At 40.0% G+C, this 19,600-nt stretch overlaps 1 protein-coding gene across 1 annotated transcript in view; it reads left to right on the top strand.

Moving 5' to 3' along the window:
- Positions 1–19,600, top strand: part of CDH2 (cadherin 2) — a 184,082-nt gene that overhangs the window by 132,108 nt on the left and 32,374 nt on the right. Inside the window, exons 8-14 of the mRNA XM_040632382.1 lie at positions 1,767–1,939; positions 9,977–10,114; positions 10,792–10,977; positions 13,262–13,515; positions 14,482–14,624; positions 17,491–17,724; positions 18,015–18,248. Of these exons, the coding sequence (XP_040488316.1) occupies positions 1,767–1,939; positions 9,977–10,114; positions 10,792–10,977; positions 13,262–13,515; positions 14,482–14,624; positions 17,491–17,724; positions 18,015–18,248 (1,362 nt within the window). The remainder of the gene's footprint in view (positions 1–1,766; positions 1,940–9,976; positions 10,115–10,791; positions 10,978–13,261; positions 13,516–14,481; positions 14,625–17,490; positions 17,725–18,014; positions 18,249–19,600) is intronic.

Raw genomic sequence — 19,600 nt, forward strand, 5'->3', positions numbered from 1 at the left:
ACCAGTTTATACCAATAGCTCCCTTATGCACACGCCAATTTATAGATCTAGCCACATATGCCTTAAGTTGGCACTTTTTCTTGGTCCAAATGTACCTGTCTATATCCTCAGAGAGGAAGTAGAGGTGGGGGTGAGGGGAACCGGAGGGGGAGGACAGGGCTGTGCGGGAAGTTCAGCCATCTGTGGCTGCTTCTGAGTCACATTCCAGAGTAGCTTTCTTTGGTATTTCAAAATACTATAAAATCGAAGAATATGAAACATATCCTTACTAGAACACAAGCCCTATACACATATTCTAAAGATAAATGAAGATAAAGATTTTTTACTTGGGGAAATAATTTTTTTTTGTTTCTTTTATCATTGTTTCATTTGTTCCTCTGTTGTTTCTAATTTTATTTAAAGTACTGCTTCACGAAAATTATCAAAAATAAACCATTAAAGACATATTTATTATGCATTTGATCATGAATTTCCATTAAAGCCTCCCAGAAATAAAAGACTCAATGTTCATAAGAACTAAAGACGTTTCATGCATGTATTTCCTGTAATCGTTCTGTAAGGATCTTGAATTAAACTGCGTTGTAATCTGTATTTTGGTTCAACATTCCGGAATATACTTTTTTGTTTTAGCCGTTCATTTGTTGATATGGCAAACGTTCTATAGAGTCTGCACCGTGTGCTTGGCCCTGTGGGTACAGCAGTGACACACTAGTTCCTAACCGTAACCCGAACCTGTCCTACTGGAGTTTACATTCTAGTAGGGGAGAAAAATAAAAGCCAAGGAAGCGAGCACATGCACAATGAAGTAAAAAACAAAATAAGGGTGTAGAGTGAACACATAACCCAAAGTGTCTCACTCAAAGGGGCAAGCTCAGGAAAGAGATTTGAACAACATGATCAAGCCTTCATGAATTCTGGGGCAAAATTGTAGCATGGAGATGTTCTAAAGTAGAACTGAGCTTAGAACACTCATGAAAAAGGTTAAGTTAGAGATGCAACATTTTATATCCTGGTTCTTACAAATATCTCACACAACAAACCTGCCTAAATAGTAACTACTTTTCTCTCTACTTCTAAATTACACAGTCTGTGTAGCTAGTTTGACCTTATTTTATTCTGATGCTTTGTAGACTTCCTTTCCAAAATATCTAATAAATTGAAGTCCCTGAGTTTGTTACAGTGCTCTTGTAATCTCCTAGGAAATAACGAACCACAATGCCAAACCCCTATTCAATGTACCAAAACAGTAATGCATGGAATGAGTCCTTATGACCTGAGTAAATGGAGTGTGTATCATTATGCACACAGCTTACTTCCAGAAAGTGACTTAGGCATTGAGAAGAATCATGCTCAGCATGTCATTTTCGATGTTATTGTGTAACAGAGGAAAGTATCCGTGGCCACAAAATATGTTGCCAACAGTATCTACGTTATTATTCGCAGTTTACATAAATAAAGGTCTGATGCGATCCTTTCTTTGAGTTGTATAGTGAGCTTATCTTCTAAGTTATGGAAAAAACGAGTCTTTACAAATGTATACATTTTTAATAATTTTCCTTTCAAGTATCTAAACCATGTTTTATATTTTTTAAAGGGGGTACTGTTCTTATCAGGAGCATTTTCAATTACATCTAAATGACTAAATGTTTGTTTTTAAAAAGTGAAATTAAGATTGATCCGTAAGGCACATAGACCTTCTAGGTGTATCTATTTAGAAGACCCTGACGTGCAGGGTGACCATTCATTTTCATGTGCGCTGTGTCTAGGAACGTACGTGATGACGGTCACTGCGATTGATGCTGATGATCCGAATGCCCTAAATGGGATGTTGAGGTACAGAATCCTGTCCCAGGCTCCAAGCACCCCTTCGCCCAACATGTTTACAATCAACAACGAGACTGGTGATATTATCACAGTGGCAGCGGGACTTGATAGAGAAGTAAGCCAACCAAAAACTACTTGAATTTGTCTTTAATCTTAAAGGTACACGGTATCACATGCAGTTTATCTCCAGGTAATAATACATCAACAGTATCACTCTACATCAACTTTTTAAAGAGATCTTGTTATACTGTTTTCCACCGAACTTCGAATTGGTTCAATGCTGTATGCACACTGGATAAATCATTGCTGGTCCATGTAATATTTAGTGCGTAACTGACTAAGTTAATTAGATACATCTGGTATCTAATTTTTAAAATTCTTGGCATTTTCTCAGTTTTCCCTTACGTTCAAAGGTTTTCGTGAGGAATTAAATGAAAAACCGTGCCCAAATAATGTGTACAAAACTTTAGGATAATTTTTAACAGTCATAGTGTTTTTAAGATTTATATATTTATTTTAGGGGTGAGGGCCTGGGGAGGGGCAGAGGGAGAGGGAGAGAGAGAGAGTCTCAAGCAGTCTGTGCACTGAGCATGGAGCCCCATGTGGGGCTCGATCCCCTGACCCTGAGATCACGACCCGAGCCAAAACCGAGGGTCAGATTCTCAACCGACCGCACCAGCCAGGTGCCCCAACAGTCATGTTTTTAAGAGGCTACAAATAACATGTTTGCTGAGGTGTTTTGTAGCCTCTCTGGATAACCTGGATTAGTAAAAAGAGATGATCTCCTTAATTAGAACTTGCCCCTTAACTCTAAGACTAACTTACTTATAACAGGTTTGAAGACCAGCAATGGTATTAATTCCACTGACAAGCCTTTGAAGTTATAAATGGAGAAAAACAGACTTCCGGCCTAATTTTTGTTGAAAGGCATAAAATGTTGACAGCGTTGAAATACCATGTAGTGTCACAGTCTGAGAGGGGATGGGCATGTCAGTGAATTCCCAGTGCTCATCTCACTGTGACAGACCTCCACCCACGGTCCTCAGACACACCTCTGTGTTTTTGTTCATGTGATTCCTTTCACCAGGAATGCCTTGCACCTTTTTCTTGCTCTTGAACCTTCGATTTCTTCATGTTTCAGTTTAAGCCCCACTTACATCCTTTCCCAAAAACCCTGTCCCTAATGAATCTTTTACACTCTTTCTCTGTGCTGTTCTCACCATTTTCTGAAGAGATTCTCAAGGTCATTGTTGACCATCAGTAATCATTGTGTGAGTGAATTATCAAAGTGCTAACTCAGAGACATTTGTGCTTTGTAGATTTCTGGCTGAGCCAGCTTTTATAATAATGAGACCTCAGCTTATGTTTGTCAAAAGGAAACATTATACCTACAGTAATAAATATTATTGACAAGGAGTTTAGGAGTTGGTTTTTATGACGCTTTATTTGCCTCAGTAGCGTCCACTTGGATTGGATCGAAGAAAACATTACTATTGCAATTAATTATATACCGAAGATAGTGCTAGAAGCACTTTAATAAAGTCGTACGAACAAATCAAGATTACTTTATTCACAACCGAACTGCGCTGAGAGCCTTACTTAGGAGTTAGATGTGTGCCTATAACATTGTACCTATTAACTTCTGGGTGTCACCGATTCTTTTTCCAGGAATATTCCGTGTTGGAGATAGATAGTTGAAATTTAGCGTTTGCAATAGTACTTTTTCGTTCAGTGATACTTGGAACAAGTATGTCTTTTCACCTCTTCCACTATCGTATGAAGGGCAGTTCTTAAATGCCCACAAGCTCAGCATACGTGCATATTTTGTTTGAGAAGAGGGGTATTTTTTAACATTCTCTCTTGAGTGCCCGGTTGCTCACATACGGTGTAGGCATATAGCTCATCCCCCAACACGAGTATTTCTCTTTCATTCACACTCTCATGAGATACAGAGATAGGGCTTCATTATGTTTGCACAAGCAGTCTTCTCATCGCATTGAGTCTGGCTATTTCAGGACAAGAAAGAGGCAGTGAGATAGATGGTTTTACGAAAGCAGACCAGCCGTATTTAAAAACCAGAGTGACTGCATTTCGTTTAGAGGATGAAAGCCCGAAGTCGTACCCTAATCATGGTTAAGTTTATTTTGCAGGGAACCGAAGCCATTGTGCCCCACCCCTGAGGAAATGAATGTGGAAACGGATTAGAAACGATAGAATCATGTGTGAGAAATAGCTTCTTGACAGTGAAATTATTAAACACAACAATGAGTTACTAGGGAAAGTTATGGAAAACCTTCGTTTTCTGAAAGTCATTTAACGGAAAAAAAATGTATCTATCTCGGATGGTTTATGGTAATTCTGCCTGAGGCCAGGGATAAATTACTCTGACTTCTTCAGGCCTCGTGCAGGCCTGAGATTCTTTTATTTCTATTAGAATTCACAGTTTTCTTTCTGTCAAAAGTAATTTCAGTTGTCGTTCTCCCAGGATATATGACACCTACAAGTGACTGAACTCCTAATCATTGAAATGTTTACTGAGATTCCGTTTTTTATTTTACTTTAATCAGTAGGTTTAGAAAAGTACCAATTCTTCGGGTTGTGTTACTTGGCGGTGCCTCTTCCTGGCATTTCTTTTCTCCACTGCTTTCCCTTAACGTCCATCTCCTGCCCTTTTCGGTAGGACTACTGATGACTTGCCCTCTGCTTCAGCAGGTGTAAATCCTGGGACTGCCTGTTATGGGCTATCTGACCTTCGGGGTTTTAACCTGAAACCTTGGTTCCCACATCTGTGAATGGGGATAAAAATATTACCTCCCTCATGGGATGGTTGTAAGGGTGATGGAACACAAGGCATAAAGCATTCAGCACTGTGTCCGATAAATATTGGCCATTGTTTTCCCCCGTCGCCATCATAAATCCAGCCGCAGAGTCTACTGGGTGGGCCCTATCACTTTGGCCCCTCAAATTGTTTTCTCATGGCAAAGAAAGAATGATACTTCCTGTTTTCCAAGCCCACTGATCCTTTCCATTGGGCTCTTGGCTCCATGTACGCCTGTGTTCCACTGTGTTGGTCTTCCCTTCTCTACAGGTTCCCTTCTACAACCCCACAAGTATCTTTATAATCTGTAAACATGCTGAGTCTCCCCTGTGGTAAAATGACTCTCCACAACCTGTAGGATGATGTCAGAGTTCTTTAACATGGCACCCCAAACCCCTCTTGTGACGTTGGTCCCAAAGCCTTCTTTGGTCTAACCTTCTGGGATTCCTTGCCTCTCATTGAGGATCAATGAAGTCCAACATCATATAACCACATGCAACTCCTTGTACAAACCTTCTGTTCCTGTGGTTTCCTCTGCCTGAAGATTTCCTTTCCCATCTCTTTAGAGCAGGGTGACCCTCACTCTCCAAGAGCCAGTCCCCAACCCCCTCCTGGGCACCCCCAGTACTCTCTGCATTCCCAGAGATGGGCAAAGACTATGTCCCATAGACATTGTATCTGCCTTCTTGTTCTCAATATTTGGTGAGGCTGATGTTGCTCCTTTTTACCCTGAATAGGAACCCTGAAGAAATGTCCACATTATGCGATTTTCTCCTTCCCAACACCATACTCCTTGAAAGGACAGCCCACACTCATGCTCAGCTTCCCGTCCCTCCTCGTCTTGCTGTTTGGCTCTGTGCCTGCCTACCCCACTCAGGATGCACCCTCATCATGCACGTATTCTCACTTTCTAGGGGGGCACTAATACAGCAGAGCAATTAACACTACAGACTCTGGACTCAGAGAGACCTGGGTTCAAATCTTGTCTCTACCACTTTTGGCTGGGTGTCAGTGGGCAAGCTTCCTTGCCTCCCTAAGCCTTGGTCTCCTTATCTGGAAAATGAAGATTTAAAAAAAAAATCCACCTGCCCTATGAGATTATTGTGAGGACTGAATAAGATGATGTACAGTGCTTAGCAGTGTGAGTGGCACATAGTTAGTACTCAGTCTCAAAAAATGTTATTTTTTTTTTCTTATCAAGGCCCTTAGAACAATGTCAGCATTCAGTAAGCATTCAAAAAATTTTTAGACTCCAGACATACAAGGTAGATGGTACCATCAGCCCCATTTCACGGATGAGGGAACTGGGGCTTCGCATTTAAGAATTTGAACAGGGTACCAAACCTGTGCTTATCTTCTGAGTTCTCATGACCTTATTACATAATTGTCCGTCGCCTAACCCAGTGCATCCAAAAGCAACCTATCATCTCCCTCCATCTGGAATTCCTGATCCATTTCCCATTTCACGTGACCAGTGCCGTCTCCGTAGTCTCCCAAAATCATGGTCTACATGCCTTTTCCTTGCACTGCCATCCATCCACTGATAAATTCAGTTATCAGGTTCCTCTCAGTTTACCTCCACAATGTCTCTTGCATTCATTCTTCCAGACTTTGAGGACTGATAGGGATGCCCCTCCTGAAAGTCCCTGCATCACTCCTGCCAACTCTTACTACAGGGGCCTCGTACAGTTGTTCCTGTGAACCATTAATGTCTGCCTCCATCACTTAAGGATATCAAGGCCATCTGTGGAGTCATTCATTATTTTATCCAAGTAAATACTACAACGACATCTGGTAGACGAACGTTAAATGTGTGCCAAACTGAATGAATGAATGACCGAATGCTCTCACTTCTTCATTTGTGCATATCTTTAGTTCAGTGTTTCAGAAGCGTGGTGCACAGGTGTGAAGCCTCTAGAGAAAACTGGAGACCACAAGTCTTCACATGCTACTTCATCAAGTAGAGACTGCCGGAGCATGAGGATTATATTGTGTTTATTTTTACAGTTATATTTATGACAGGTGATGCTGTCTTCCCTTTACAGTACTTCTACAACAAATTAAATTTTTTAAAAGGGAGTGAATGTCAAGATAAATGTTAAGTGACTCATGGTATAGAAACACGAGGCTATGATGGCGTTGGGAAGATGATGCATGAATCACTGTAGTTTGGGAAACTGAGCTCGTTTATCCTCCCAGTATATGATTCAATGAATAAATAAGAGTTACAATGTAAATAAGATGGTTTTTCCAAAACCTGGAATGATTTTTGTAATGTAAAGCAAGGCCCAAGACTTCTCATCCATTCACCCATCCAATCCCCAAGTCAAAAGCATTTATCACTTGCTTACTCTGTGTCAGGCATCAGGTGTATATCAATGACACAAACACTGACAAAGCAGGGGCCCGAGGAGGGGCGTGTGTTTGTGTGTACGTAACGGGAGGACAGACGTATGGACTGATAGCAGCCATATAAACTAGAAACAAGGATAGAGATGTATCCATGACAGTCCAACAGCTCTGCCTCCAGGACCTTCTGAAGTCATCTCCGAGGTGGCTTCCCAGCTTTGTGTTCGCCAGGCTCAGGGTGATGGGAAGGGTTCTGAAGCCCAGAGTTTCTCAACCTCGGCACTATTGACATATTGGATTGGATAAATCTTTTTTGTGGGGGCCTGTCCTATGTATAAAAATAAATATAATTTAGCATCTCTGGCCTCTGTGGCCATCCATTAGGTGTCAGTAGCAACCCCCAATGGTGACAACCAAAAATGTCCCGGGAATGGCCAAATGTCCTCTTGGGGGGGAGGGGCGAAATTCCCACCATTGTGAACCACCATTCTCGCCTGAGGGAAACACCACAGTGGTGCTGGAGGGTCATGGTAGGCATTTGAAAGTAGATAGAAGAAGCTCAAGGTGTAGGGTAAGTGGGTGAAAGGTGATACAGAGCTTTGATAAGTAGGATAGGAAAATCACAGGGAGGGAAGGATTGACAGCAAACAGACGAGTGGAGATTTTTCTCACCTAGAACAGGAAGTAAGGAAACATTTTTAAGCCAAGTCCCTTGATCAGATGTGGGATTGAGGATGGGGAGTCAAATTCTTATGGAATCTAAATGTCAGTCATTTGGGACCAGATGCCCAAGGACTAAATTAGGCAAGAAGCCCTAAGTAGTTTGGTTGTCTGAAACAGGCTGTCATGTCTTCCTTACTATGTAAGAACATTTTACCAACCAAGCATTTGAAAATGGAGATTATATTATTTACTAAGTCGGAGTTGTTTTTTTTTTTTATTTGAAGAGACATTGTATTTTAGAAATAACAATGTTCTTTTGTAACTTAAAATTCGAAGACTAACTTGAAGCGGTAGGAAATTTCACATATTAGCTACTGATCCCCATATTTAAGCTTAGTGGAAAATTGTATATATTATGCTTATATAATTTTCAAGTAGACATTATAATTTAAAGAGCGGATATTAACAAAGAGCTATATTTCCATACAATATCTGTGGGTTTTTTATCTTCTTTAACAACAACAAAAAAAAACTCTTCCTTTTTTTGAAAATGTTCGTCTGCTTCTGCAAATAACAGCTAAGAGAAATGGCATTTCAAAGTCATAACAAATTTTTATTTTCATGATTTTCAGCTGAGAAGCTGAACTGAGTGCCCTACAAAATTCTCTCACGAACCATGAGAACATTAAGCTGAAATGACACTTGATTGGGAAAGGAAATCATTGAGAAATATTTTAGCCTAAGTAAGCATTATGGTGAGGTGTTATGGGTTAAGAAAAAATTTAAACGGCTCAACTAGCACTATTCCTTTGTTTCTTTTTTTTTTTAATTCAAATAAGTGGTATTTTCTTTTTTTAGGAAGACGAATAAATAACTGCTAGAATTTGGCATTTGGGTGGACAGAGACTTAAAATCAGATGTGTGGGGTTTGGCTTTTTCTCTCCCACCCATTTCTTCTTCCTTGTCCTTCCCACTAACAACTAAATCAAAAGCTACAATTTGTGTCTGTTCTAGCCAAGCTCCAGAAATCCCTTAAGAATGGCCATTCATAATGTTAGCTATATTTAGAATCAGGGAAAACTGTACTTCTCCGTGACAGTTTATTTTTGTATGAAGAAGTGTGTTTTGTTGTTCAGGATGTTTTAACATTTATGAAAAAGATCTATATTTTTTATCTGTGCCAATTTCCACAGAGATTCCAAATGACTTTAGAAAATCATTCTGGTTAGGTTGTCCTAATATAAAGTGTATTTGCCAGCTAGTGCTATAGACTTCTCAGACAGTCTCCAGATATTCTCTTAGATATAGTGCAACGTAATTTGGTTCACCCTTTTAAAAATTCAATTCGGATGGCACGCCTGGGTGGCTCTGTCTATTGGATGTCCAACTCTTGGTTTTAGCTCAGGTCATGATCCCAGGGTCATGAGATCGAGCCCTGCATCAGGGGCTGAGCTCAGCTCAGAGTCTGCTTGAGATTCTCTCCCTCTTCCTCTCCCCTCTCCCTGCCTCTCCCTGCTCTTTCTCTCTCTCTCTCTTTCAAATAAATAAATAAATTTTTTTAAAAATTTCAGTTTGGAATTTAAAAGCATTGATACCTATTTGGTAATAACCATCTCCATGCAGATGTATCTATGTCCCTCATAGGTATGTGGACAAAATGAGCATTAGGCCAATCTGTTGAGTATGCAATTATTAAGTACTATTGTGTTCCTTAGTTACCACTAAGGTCATAAACATAAACCCTTTAATTATGTTTTAACTTCACTTAAGAATATATCTCTCCTATATAGTTGTGAATCATATGTACTAATGGAAAGTAGGAGAAAATACTCTATTAACTTTGTTATAATAGAACATATATGAGAATATCTTAAAAGAAAGTGTACTCTGTAAAAAGAAATATATGAAAGCAAATATATATACTCTGTCAAGATTTTTCATTGTCTTTAGTATTCCAAACTGGGTAGAAAGTAAACACAAACCCAGCGACTTGAATGCTGGATCACAATGTTGTGAAGTTCCGAAGAAAGGGGAAGGTTGAGACCAGATGGAAGTCTCGGCTTCTCTGTGAATTTCACACATCTGCAATGCGATCTTTTCCGCAAGTAGAGGTGAAAAGATACAGTCGCATCTCTCTAGACGAGAACCAGACCTGTGCTTCTCACGTTAAAATCAGCTCCACTTGGGAGAATTTCAAGCAATGTTAATCAGAATGAATGATGTTGTGCTTTCTGTGTGTAATAAAGAGCTATTTACAAAACAACTGCTATGTCTTCTTGAGGAATTAGTTTCATCTAAGGTGTTATCTTTTTGTCTTTCTAGAAAGTGCAACAGTATACATTAATAATTCAAGCTACAGACATGGAAGGCAATCCCACATACGGCCTTTCAAACACAGCTACGGCTGTCATCACGGTGACAGATGTCAATGACAATCCTCCAGAGTTTACTGCCATGACAGTAAGTACAGACTGTCACTCACAGAACTTAAGTCTGTGGTCCATTACTGAGAAGTTTTGTCATGAATAATAAATGAATTAAATAGAGGTGGAACTTGCTTAACCTCATTGTGGACTGGCTACTACTCTCGCAGATGTTTTCTGTCATCAGGACTTTTAAATGAGGCACCTAAGTAATTTGTTTTCTCCCAGTCTCCCAAGTCCACTGATAAAGTTGTTAAAATATGCCACCTGGAAGAAATGGCCAAAAATACTTCGTGCTGTTATAACAGAATATTTATAAATATTTTCAAGTGCATGAAATTGAACGGATATCACATGACTGATTTATGCGACTCTGTCAAGCACATAAATATTATCTCTTGAGGAAAATTATTTCCCTCAGACAAGTCCTTTTCTCCAGCCCTGCATTCATCACCCAGATACTCACAAATGGACACTAATTTTAATATTAATGAAACTATAACATCATTTGGAAGAAATTTTGACTGCTGAGAAAAGTGATAGTATTTTAAAGTTAAATATAAATGCTGTGATTACCTGCATTACCGATACCCTCATTTAGGGTGGGTAATAAAGATTTAATGGGCAGTAAAATCAGGGCCGTGTGGTCATCAAGACGCCCTGTCCTTCACTGGTCCGCGTCACTCCTCTGACCGAGGTTTGTTTTTCTTGTAGTTCTATGGTGAAGTCCCTGAGAACCGGGTAGATGTCATAGTGGCCAATCTAACCGTGACCGACAAGGACCAGCCCCACACGCCGGCCTGGAACGCCGTGTACAGGATCAGCGGCGGGGACCCCACGGGGCGCTTCGCCATTCAGACGGACCCCAACAGCAATGACGGCCTAGTCACCGTCGTCAAAGTAAGTGCCACGGGGGCCGCTGATCTGACGGGCACCCTGCATCGACCAGTCCATGCTCCTTAGCCTGTCCTTTCCTTTTGAATATTAGGGTTTTTTTTTTTTTTTTCTTTCAGACATCTTTAAATCTGGAATTAATATATTTTGGGGAGTCACATTTGTTTTGTGGTTTTTTGTTTAGTTTATGTTGAGGCTGCGTTGAGGCCAACGTAGATGTTCTCACATTGTCTCTGGAATACGATTGTGCCTCAATCATTTTGGACAGTTTTAACATTCTGAAGACAGGACGGTCCTCCGCCGTGTGGACTGTCCGTGCAGTTAGGTGTGTTCGTGATATGGCACGGCCTAAGTATTGATCACCAATTGATAGCTATTAGGAAGGAGGCCCCACACCTATTATTGTCAAGGTGCCCTTTGAGTATTGACTCAGAGAACAAACCAGAAAATCTCACAAAACTAAAATGGGATGAGTAGGGACAAAGAGGGCCTACATCTTGAAAATGTTGTGAATATATACTCCTGTTTTTACGTGCTGTATTCAAGACTTCAAGAAATGAGTTCTTCTGATCTTTAATTGTCAAAAACAAAACAAAACAAAACAAACCCTGAGCGCTGGAAGCAAGGGGATGTTAACTTCACGTGTCATAAATACATGGCTGTAACGTAGACGTTCCTTAAAGTGAGCACGTCTTCCTTGGAGCCCCCAGTGAAGAGATGTGTTTCCTTGCCTCCCATCCCAACACTGTTGATTTGTAAGTGAACCCAAATGTGGGTCTGGCCTAGAAAGGTGCTCTGAGGTGTCCGTTGCCTAGACTTTTATATGTGTGTGAGCAAAATGGGAATTTCCCCCAGGAGGCGGGCGTTGGACATTTCTCTGCACGAAGAGCCTAGTGATCGGGAAGCACGCCCCAGACCCCAACCATCTGTGTTCGAATCCCAGCCCTGCTTCTGGGAGTGGTGTGAGCACAGCGAGCTGTGGACCCTCATGCGGAAAGTAGCGCCGAAGTCATAACATCATTCTGAGCGATGAATATACTTAATACGCATTTAAGGACAGACTTGTGCTTACCATGTAGCATAAATAAATGTTATGTCCTGGACTTTTCACGTAGCTAATGAAATGACTCAAAGAATTCTATTTCACTTTCTGGCTTCTCTACTGTCTTGTTTAAAATGGTTGAGAAAGGGAAGTTGAATTGGTGATTTTAGAGTGAAAGAAAAAACTCTGTGTTTGAAGGTTTTGAGGAGGTGGTCTAGGGTAGGAAACTGGTGCAGTGTGTGCTGATAATGGGGCTTTCTCATTAGTTTCCCTCTTAATCCTTCCTAGACCACCTATGAGGGTATGAGAGCTCGCCAAGCTCTTTGTTTCAAATTCTTACGGCACAGTCACATTTATCTGCACCCCCACTAGAAGGTGATCAGGGGAAATCAAGAGTGAAATGGAAATCCAGTCTGATCACTTGACTCCTGGTAACTCTTCTGTTGACAGTAGGATTCAATGGAAATTTGGAAGTTAATATTTACATTATGGTTTATTTGTGCATTGCCTTTATCGAAAGTGTTGTTCTTAGATTAGGGATTCTTCTAGACCAGTAGAATACCTAAAATTAATTTGCTAAGTAAGGGGAAAAAAACCAAGAGAGTCCTTCCACCTACAAATACTATTATTTTTACAAGCGTGTGTGTACATGTCTGTACTTTAAAATGTGCTTCAAATTATGAATGATACTTTTAAATAGCATTAAATTTCTGCTTTATGAAAAAAATCAGATTTTATAGTTTGGGGGCATTGTTTTATTTATTTATTTATTTATTTATTTATTTATTTATTTTTGCACTTTATCACAGATGTAAAAGGTCTCCTGGATGTGGAGTGGTCTTGATACCAATGTTTGAGGGTATAATCTAGACATTCAGGTTCTCACGTGACCTTAGACTATTTAGTATTTTTGGTTACCGATGCTGTTCTTAAGAATTATCAGGTTTTTAGATGTAGCTTGAATGAAAGCAATCAGTCCAGTAGTAATAGGCATTTTTTTGTGAACATGTATCTTTGAAGTACCCGAGATTTACAAATATCTCATACAAACAGGCTCAATTGTGATAACTATCTCAATCATTGACCCTGCTAATGCATGTTTTCCAGACATTTGAGAGGAACCTATGGTGTAGTGAATGAAACATTAATGCTTTGGAAATGGAGTTGAAAAGAAGAATAAACCATAGAATGCAAATATTCTTATTTCCTACAAAAATATGGTTTCCTTTTTTTTTTCTTTTTTCCCAGCCAATTGACTTTGAAACAAATCGGATGTTTGTTCTCACTGTCGCTGCTGAAAATCAAGTGCCATTAGCCAAGGGTATCCAGCACCCACCTCAGTCAACCGCAACTGTGTCTGTCACAGTCATTGACGTGAATGAAAACCCTTATTTTGCCCCAAATCCCAAGATCATTCGCCAAGAAGAAGGCCTTCATGCTGGTACCATGTTAACGACGTTCACCGCTCAGGACCCAGATCGATATATGCAGCAAAATATTAGGTATCAAATGCCACTTGTGGCGTTTTTAAAAATTTACTTTATATTCTGGGCTGTATTCAACATTTATCTACCATTTGAACGAGACATTTGAACTGGAACCCAAAATACTCATTACAGAATTATTTTTAATTCCTTGATGAAGCTTCCTGTTAGGAAATGCATCACTGAGTCTATCAGATAGGAAATAAAAGAATAGATCTACTCATGTATTATTTGAAGAAAAAAAGTCCCCGCTTCTTTTTTTTTCTGCCCCTTTTATCTCTTTATATCTCATAATTACTTAGCCAGTGCTGTCACACCACACGTTGCAAAAAGTTTCACTGCGAGTCAATGGGGGACTCTCAGAAGCTGTAACATTTCTCTCTTCTCCACGCATCAGGAAAAAAAGAAAACTCATGCCAAAAACAAGATATAAGAGCTAATTATTTTTGTCTCTTACCTGTATAGTAGTTATAGGACTTATAAAACATATCTGTAAGAGATTTCCGACCTCAGCAGAATCTAATTTATCCTTCCTGATGAGGGAGTGGATTGTTGGCAGAGCCTACCCCACATGACTATTATCCATCACTGGTGATGATAATTTTTTTAATTAGCTTATATTTTATTTAACTTCTTTCTGAACTGCTGCTAACAGATAATTGCATATCTTCTGCATTTCTCTATACATTGATATCAAGATAGATAAATAGCTTACTAATAGGCGTATTGAACTCCTACAACTTTTTACCTTTCAAAACATAGGAATTTTTTTTCCGATTTGTATATTGGTTACCTGAGCTTGAAAAGCTTATCCTCCACCCAGAATAAAAAGGAGTTTAAGCTGATAAACCTACTGATACTTATAAATCTACTTTATATAGACTCAGACAGTAGCACTTTCTTTGAGGAGTGTAGTTCTGGGTAGTGTAGTTATTTTTTAAGTTGATCAAAAAATTTAAACTTACTAATGCTTTCATTTTGTAGATACACAAAATTATCTGATCCTGCCAATTGGCTAAAAATAGATCCTGTGAATGGGCAGATAACAACAATTGCTGTTTTGGACAGAGAATCACCAAATGTGAAAAACAATATATATAATGCTACTTTCCTTGCTTCTGACAATGGTACGTAATTAAATATGGTCATTGTAGTACCGCGCATGTCGTTAAAGAGACTAGAGCCTCATCACGAATGCATCATCGGGAAACGAGGTTTTCTCCCAAATTCAATTGTCTAGAAAACTGACCTTTATGAAGCTGAGGCCCCTATGTCTATTTTCCATTTCCGCTGGATGTTCTCACATGTTCTCACATGTTCTCTGTCTTCTATAATGAGTGTTCCCAATGTCCACATGCCCTCGGGGGTAGCCTTGCATTGTAACAACCAAACTCTGTAGTCCTTCTGCCCTGCGACACGTTGACTGCTCATTACTGCAAGCTGAGTCTAATCTCATGGCTCAGTGGCCCAGACACTGGTTTTTGAGGTGATCTTTTTATATGGTCAGTCGATTATCCTAACATCAGTTGGTTCTGTCTCTAGCATTTTTTTCTCTTTGTAATTCTCTCCCTCTCATCCACCATGAATAGGAAACTCTTAATTTCATGCATAAAGTGAGGTGAGTACACAAGCTTTTATGTGTTAGTTTTGGAACATATAGTCTAGCCCCTTTTTTTCCTTTCTGGGTCTCTACTGGATTCTAAATGATTGAGATTAATAGGTAGACTTCTTTTTTCTTTCTTTCTTTTTTCTTTTTTTTTTTTTTAGTTATATGAGACAAAAAGGGCTTACATAAACCTGGTGATGGATTTGTATTGCTTTGTTAGTAGGACGTGTGTTTAAGAGTACGAGCTCTGAAGGTCTGCCTGACCACTGGGGTCCAGACTCCAGCTCTACTACTTTCTAACTTTGGGGTTGGCAACGAGATTTTAAATATGTCCATTTCCTATTTCTCTTAACTAAGGGTAATGGCAGTGGTACCAAAGTCAGTGTAGCAGGGAAGATAAAGTGGTTCGAACACAGAGTTTTTAAAGCAGTGCCTGACATAAAAACTCAAATAAATATTTCTGTTATTTGTTAATAGTTTTAAAACTGCATCACAACCATGTTTGAAAATCCTTTAGTTCTAGACCATCAACGTTAGCATCTAATAAAATTAGCAGCCTTCAATTTGGCTGTCAAGACGAGCAGTTTGAAAAACGTGGCCTGTGGACACTTTTGATAAGAACAGTTTCAATGGACCTTTTTGAATCCTGCATAATAAGATTCAGTGAGATTATTCGCTATCCTAAGTCTACATGGTGACAGGGTCACAGCAATATTTCTTTTCCTTTCTAATGTCAGACCTACTGTTCAGATATTTAGAGTTGCAACGTAGTAGGGGTAGCTTCTGCCATTGCACGTCAGAGCACAGCGTCAGTGTGCGTTTTACGTTCTCTCTGCGTGTAAATGGTCGCTTTCCTCCATGATGGAACTTAAAGCAATATATCTTGCACCATTACATCGAGATTTAAAGAGCTATAAAATTATATGTATGAATGTTGGTTGTGAGTTACAACCAGATTTGTCATTCACCAAGGTGGATTTTTTCTAATCGAAAGGGTGTTTGATAGGAGAGAGAAGTGGGTGGTGACATCTGTGTCAGCCGTGATGCTTGGCAAATGCACCTGACTTTAAATCGAGGCTGGGATGTGGAGCCCGGTTCTGCTCCTTAATGACAGGGCGAACTCTGATACTCTCTGTGCCTTCGTTTCATTATTGATAAGCTGGTTTTGCGGCTTCCCTGTTCTATAAAGTAGTTATGAGAGTCAAATAATATTACATGTGATGATGAGTGTGAAAGTTCTTCGAACTGTGGAGTATCCCAGAGCTCTCGGTGCTATATTCATTATTAGACTATTGTTCACAGCCACCTCGCCCCCCGACTCTTATTCTCCCTGCTCCCAGAACCATGCGTGTTCCTCAGACAAGTCCAGAGAGATTTCTCCTTGTCTCCTCTCAGCAGTGTATGTATGTCCATTCCTAATTGCACGTTCTTGGGCAGGTCACTTAAACCTCTGGGTCTCAGATGTATTATTTTAACATTTTTAATATTTCTATTCTATTCTATTTATATAATGTATGTAATATAATTAAACTAAATAAAATAATTATGTCATTGTTTATATGTAATAATATAATATTAAAAATGCATATAATATAGCAGAGGCCAAACTACCAGACTAAATTATCACAAAAAGTAGTAGAGACAGTTTTCAGGGTGGAATGAGAATGGGTTTGGGGTCAGGCAGACCCATCTTGAGTAGCAGCCCCACCACTTACAAGAGTGTGTGACCGTGAGCAGCGTACAGAGCCTGAGATTCCTCATCTGTTTAAATCTACTTCGTAGGGTTACAATGAAATAATGTATATAGAGCAACCTGATTCTTGGTCAAACAGGTAGTTGGTTGCTCAGTAAATCCTATTTCTCTTCTCCATGGCATTCCTTCCCAAGATGAGGTCTGTGGGTCTGTGTTCCCTGTGTGTAGACTGGTTGAATATTTCATAGCTGTGTGTGAGCCTTAAAAGCATTCTCACACTCTTTCATGCATACGTCTTGGTTCTCCATCAAAAGAGTAGGGTATACAGGGTCATGAGCCCCATGTTCTGCTTTTCTTGTATTCCCCCCAGTAGCTAGAGGAGTGTGGTATGCACCAGGCCCAGCGTGATGGACAGCGAGGGCAGGACAGGTGCAGAATGGCACTCTGCAGGGACATGCGTTGTCCCAGCGCTCAGTTGGGCACAGCAAAGGTGGCAGCTCGGGGTCATCCTAGAAAGGAAGCAAGAAGTGTTCTTGTTGGAGAAACAGTCTGCCAGACGGTGGAGCGACTAGATTTTTCCAAGGTTATGCAATGATGAGGGCAAGCAGGCTAGAAGCTTTGAGAATTCCACCGTAATTGAGACCTCATGGGAAAGAACTGGTCAGCATTGGTTTGTGATTTTTCTCCTTTTAAGGAATCCCCCCTATGAGTGGAACGGGAACACTGCAGATCTATTTACTTGATATTAATGACAATGCCCCTCAAGTGTTACCTCAAGAGGCAGAGACTTGTGAAACTCCAGACCCCAATTCAATTAACATCACAGCACTTGATTATGACATCGATCCGAATGCTGGACCGTTTGCTTTTGATCTTCCTTTGTCTCCGGCGACTATTAAGAGAAATTGGACCATCACTCGGCTTAATGGTAAGAACAGGTTAATTATTTGACTATATGTGCAGTTGAGAGGTTTTGAAGCCTAATATGAAAAGTTAATTTTAGGTGCTTTATAATCTTCTCATTAAATATATTTTAAAAGCTACTTAAATAAGATATTAAAAACTTTTATAGCTAGGAAAAAAAAAACTTCATCGTGCAGCCTAGTTGCATTGCTTGATATATACTCTTAAGTAGTAAGTGCATTCTAGAAAATGCTGTGTGTTTTTTTATCGTATGATGTATTAACTATCCACCGTACTTTTTCCTTTTTCATGTAGGTGATTTTGCTCAGCTTAATTTGAAGATAAAATTTCTTGAAGCTGGGATTTATGAAGTTCCAATCATAATCACAGATTCGGGTAATCCCCCCAAGTCAAATATCTCCATCCTTCGCGTGAAGGTTTGCCAGTGCGACTCCAACGGGGACTGCACAGACGTGGACAGAATCGTGGGCGCCGGGCTGGGCACAGGTGCCATTATTGCCATCCTCTTGTGCATGATCATTCTGCTCAGTAAGTACTGGCATTGTCTCCTGGAGTTCCGTTCTTCTCCCTCCTAAGACGTTTTGCAAAGTAACTTCTTGCCGTTGCCTTTGAACATAATCTAACAACTCTCTTCGACCTCTGAGCGCATTCTCGCCAACCCTGTACGGGACAGTCAGGTCCACCGCAGAACGAGAAAATCCCCCAGCACTGTTTCGAGCGCTTACATGCTTGCAGCACACCCAGCCAGCACACCTCTCCCGTGACCCGCTGCAGCGGTTTTCTGATGCCGATGGCTGGATGAGCTGTAGCAAACTCTTTTCATAGAAAAATGTGAGACAGTCCTAAGGGTGAGCGCTTAGCGTATGATTTGAGTAGGAATTTATGGCACTTAGTTGATAATTTAGGAAAATAAGTATATTGCTTTCCTTAGCTTGCCTTCGTAGAAAGCACAGTCAGCAGCCAACTCCAGTCATGCAGGGATCAAGGTATTTGTTACTGAAGGGCTACGTAAAGTAGTGAGAGAGTGTACTTCATACAGCACACTTGATAATAGAAATGATTGCATAGCTCAATAAATTGTCTGTCTTTCGAGCAAGTCTAGATTAAGGAATTGCTCCTTTTTCAGATACTTTGCAATCTTGGTTCAATGGAATGCAAGAAATTAACCACTGGAAAGTACTTTAGAGCCACTTCTAAGCGTGCAGGTTAAAAGGATAAACTGCCTGGGCCCTGTGTTTTATTGTTAAATAGCAGCAGGACTTAGTTTATTGTGTGATCATGCTATGCACCAATCACTTTCTTGAAAATGTTGGCCATTTCTTTTATGTTTTCTCCATTTACAAGTGTTCTGGTAATTTAGAATTCTGTCCCTTTATTCTAAGCAATTACTATAGAAGCTTGGGCATTTTTTACTTCCTGTGTGGAGCCTACTTTGACTATAATTTGAAACCTGCATGCTATACTAATAATCCGCTTGCTAGATTTAGCCCTGGAACAATGGCAAATGAGATCATGTATCTGGCTTTAAAAGGAGGATATTTACTTTTATGGCCAATAATAAAAATGTGCTCAAATAGGAGTCGTTAAATCTCTTGCTTCAGGATGTAAACTGATACCCTCAGATTTGCGGGAGAATGAGCTCCTAGATGTGCGTTTAGGGATATGTTTCAGTTTGAACTAAAATGTGGCCTATATGCCAACCCTATCAAGAAAGACTTCGATATGATGGATTACGGCATGGGGAAGTGACTGTAGCGTTTTGAAGGAAAATGAATTGGTGCTGATTTTAACATCAACCCTCTGGAAAATTCATGGTGCCAGGCCTGGCACAAAAGTGTAAAGCAGGAAAGCCTAATGTTATTTCAGTGCTCAAAGGAATC

Source organism: Ursus maritimus, unplaced genomic scaffold (genome assembly GCF_017311325.1).
Source record: "Ursus maritimus isolate PB19 unplaced genomic scaffold, ASM1731132v1 scaffold_18, whole genome shotgun sequence".
Taxonomy (NCBI): Eukaryota; Metazoa; Chordata; class Mammalia; order Carnivora; family Ursidae; genus Ursus; species Ursus maritimus.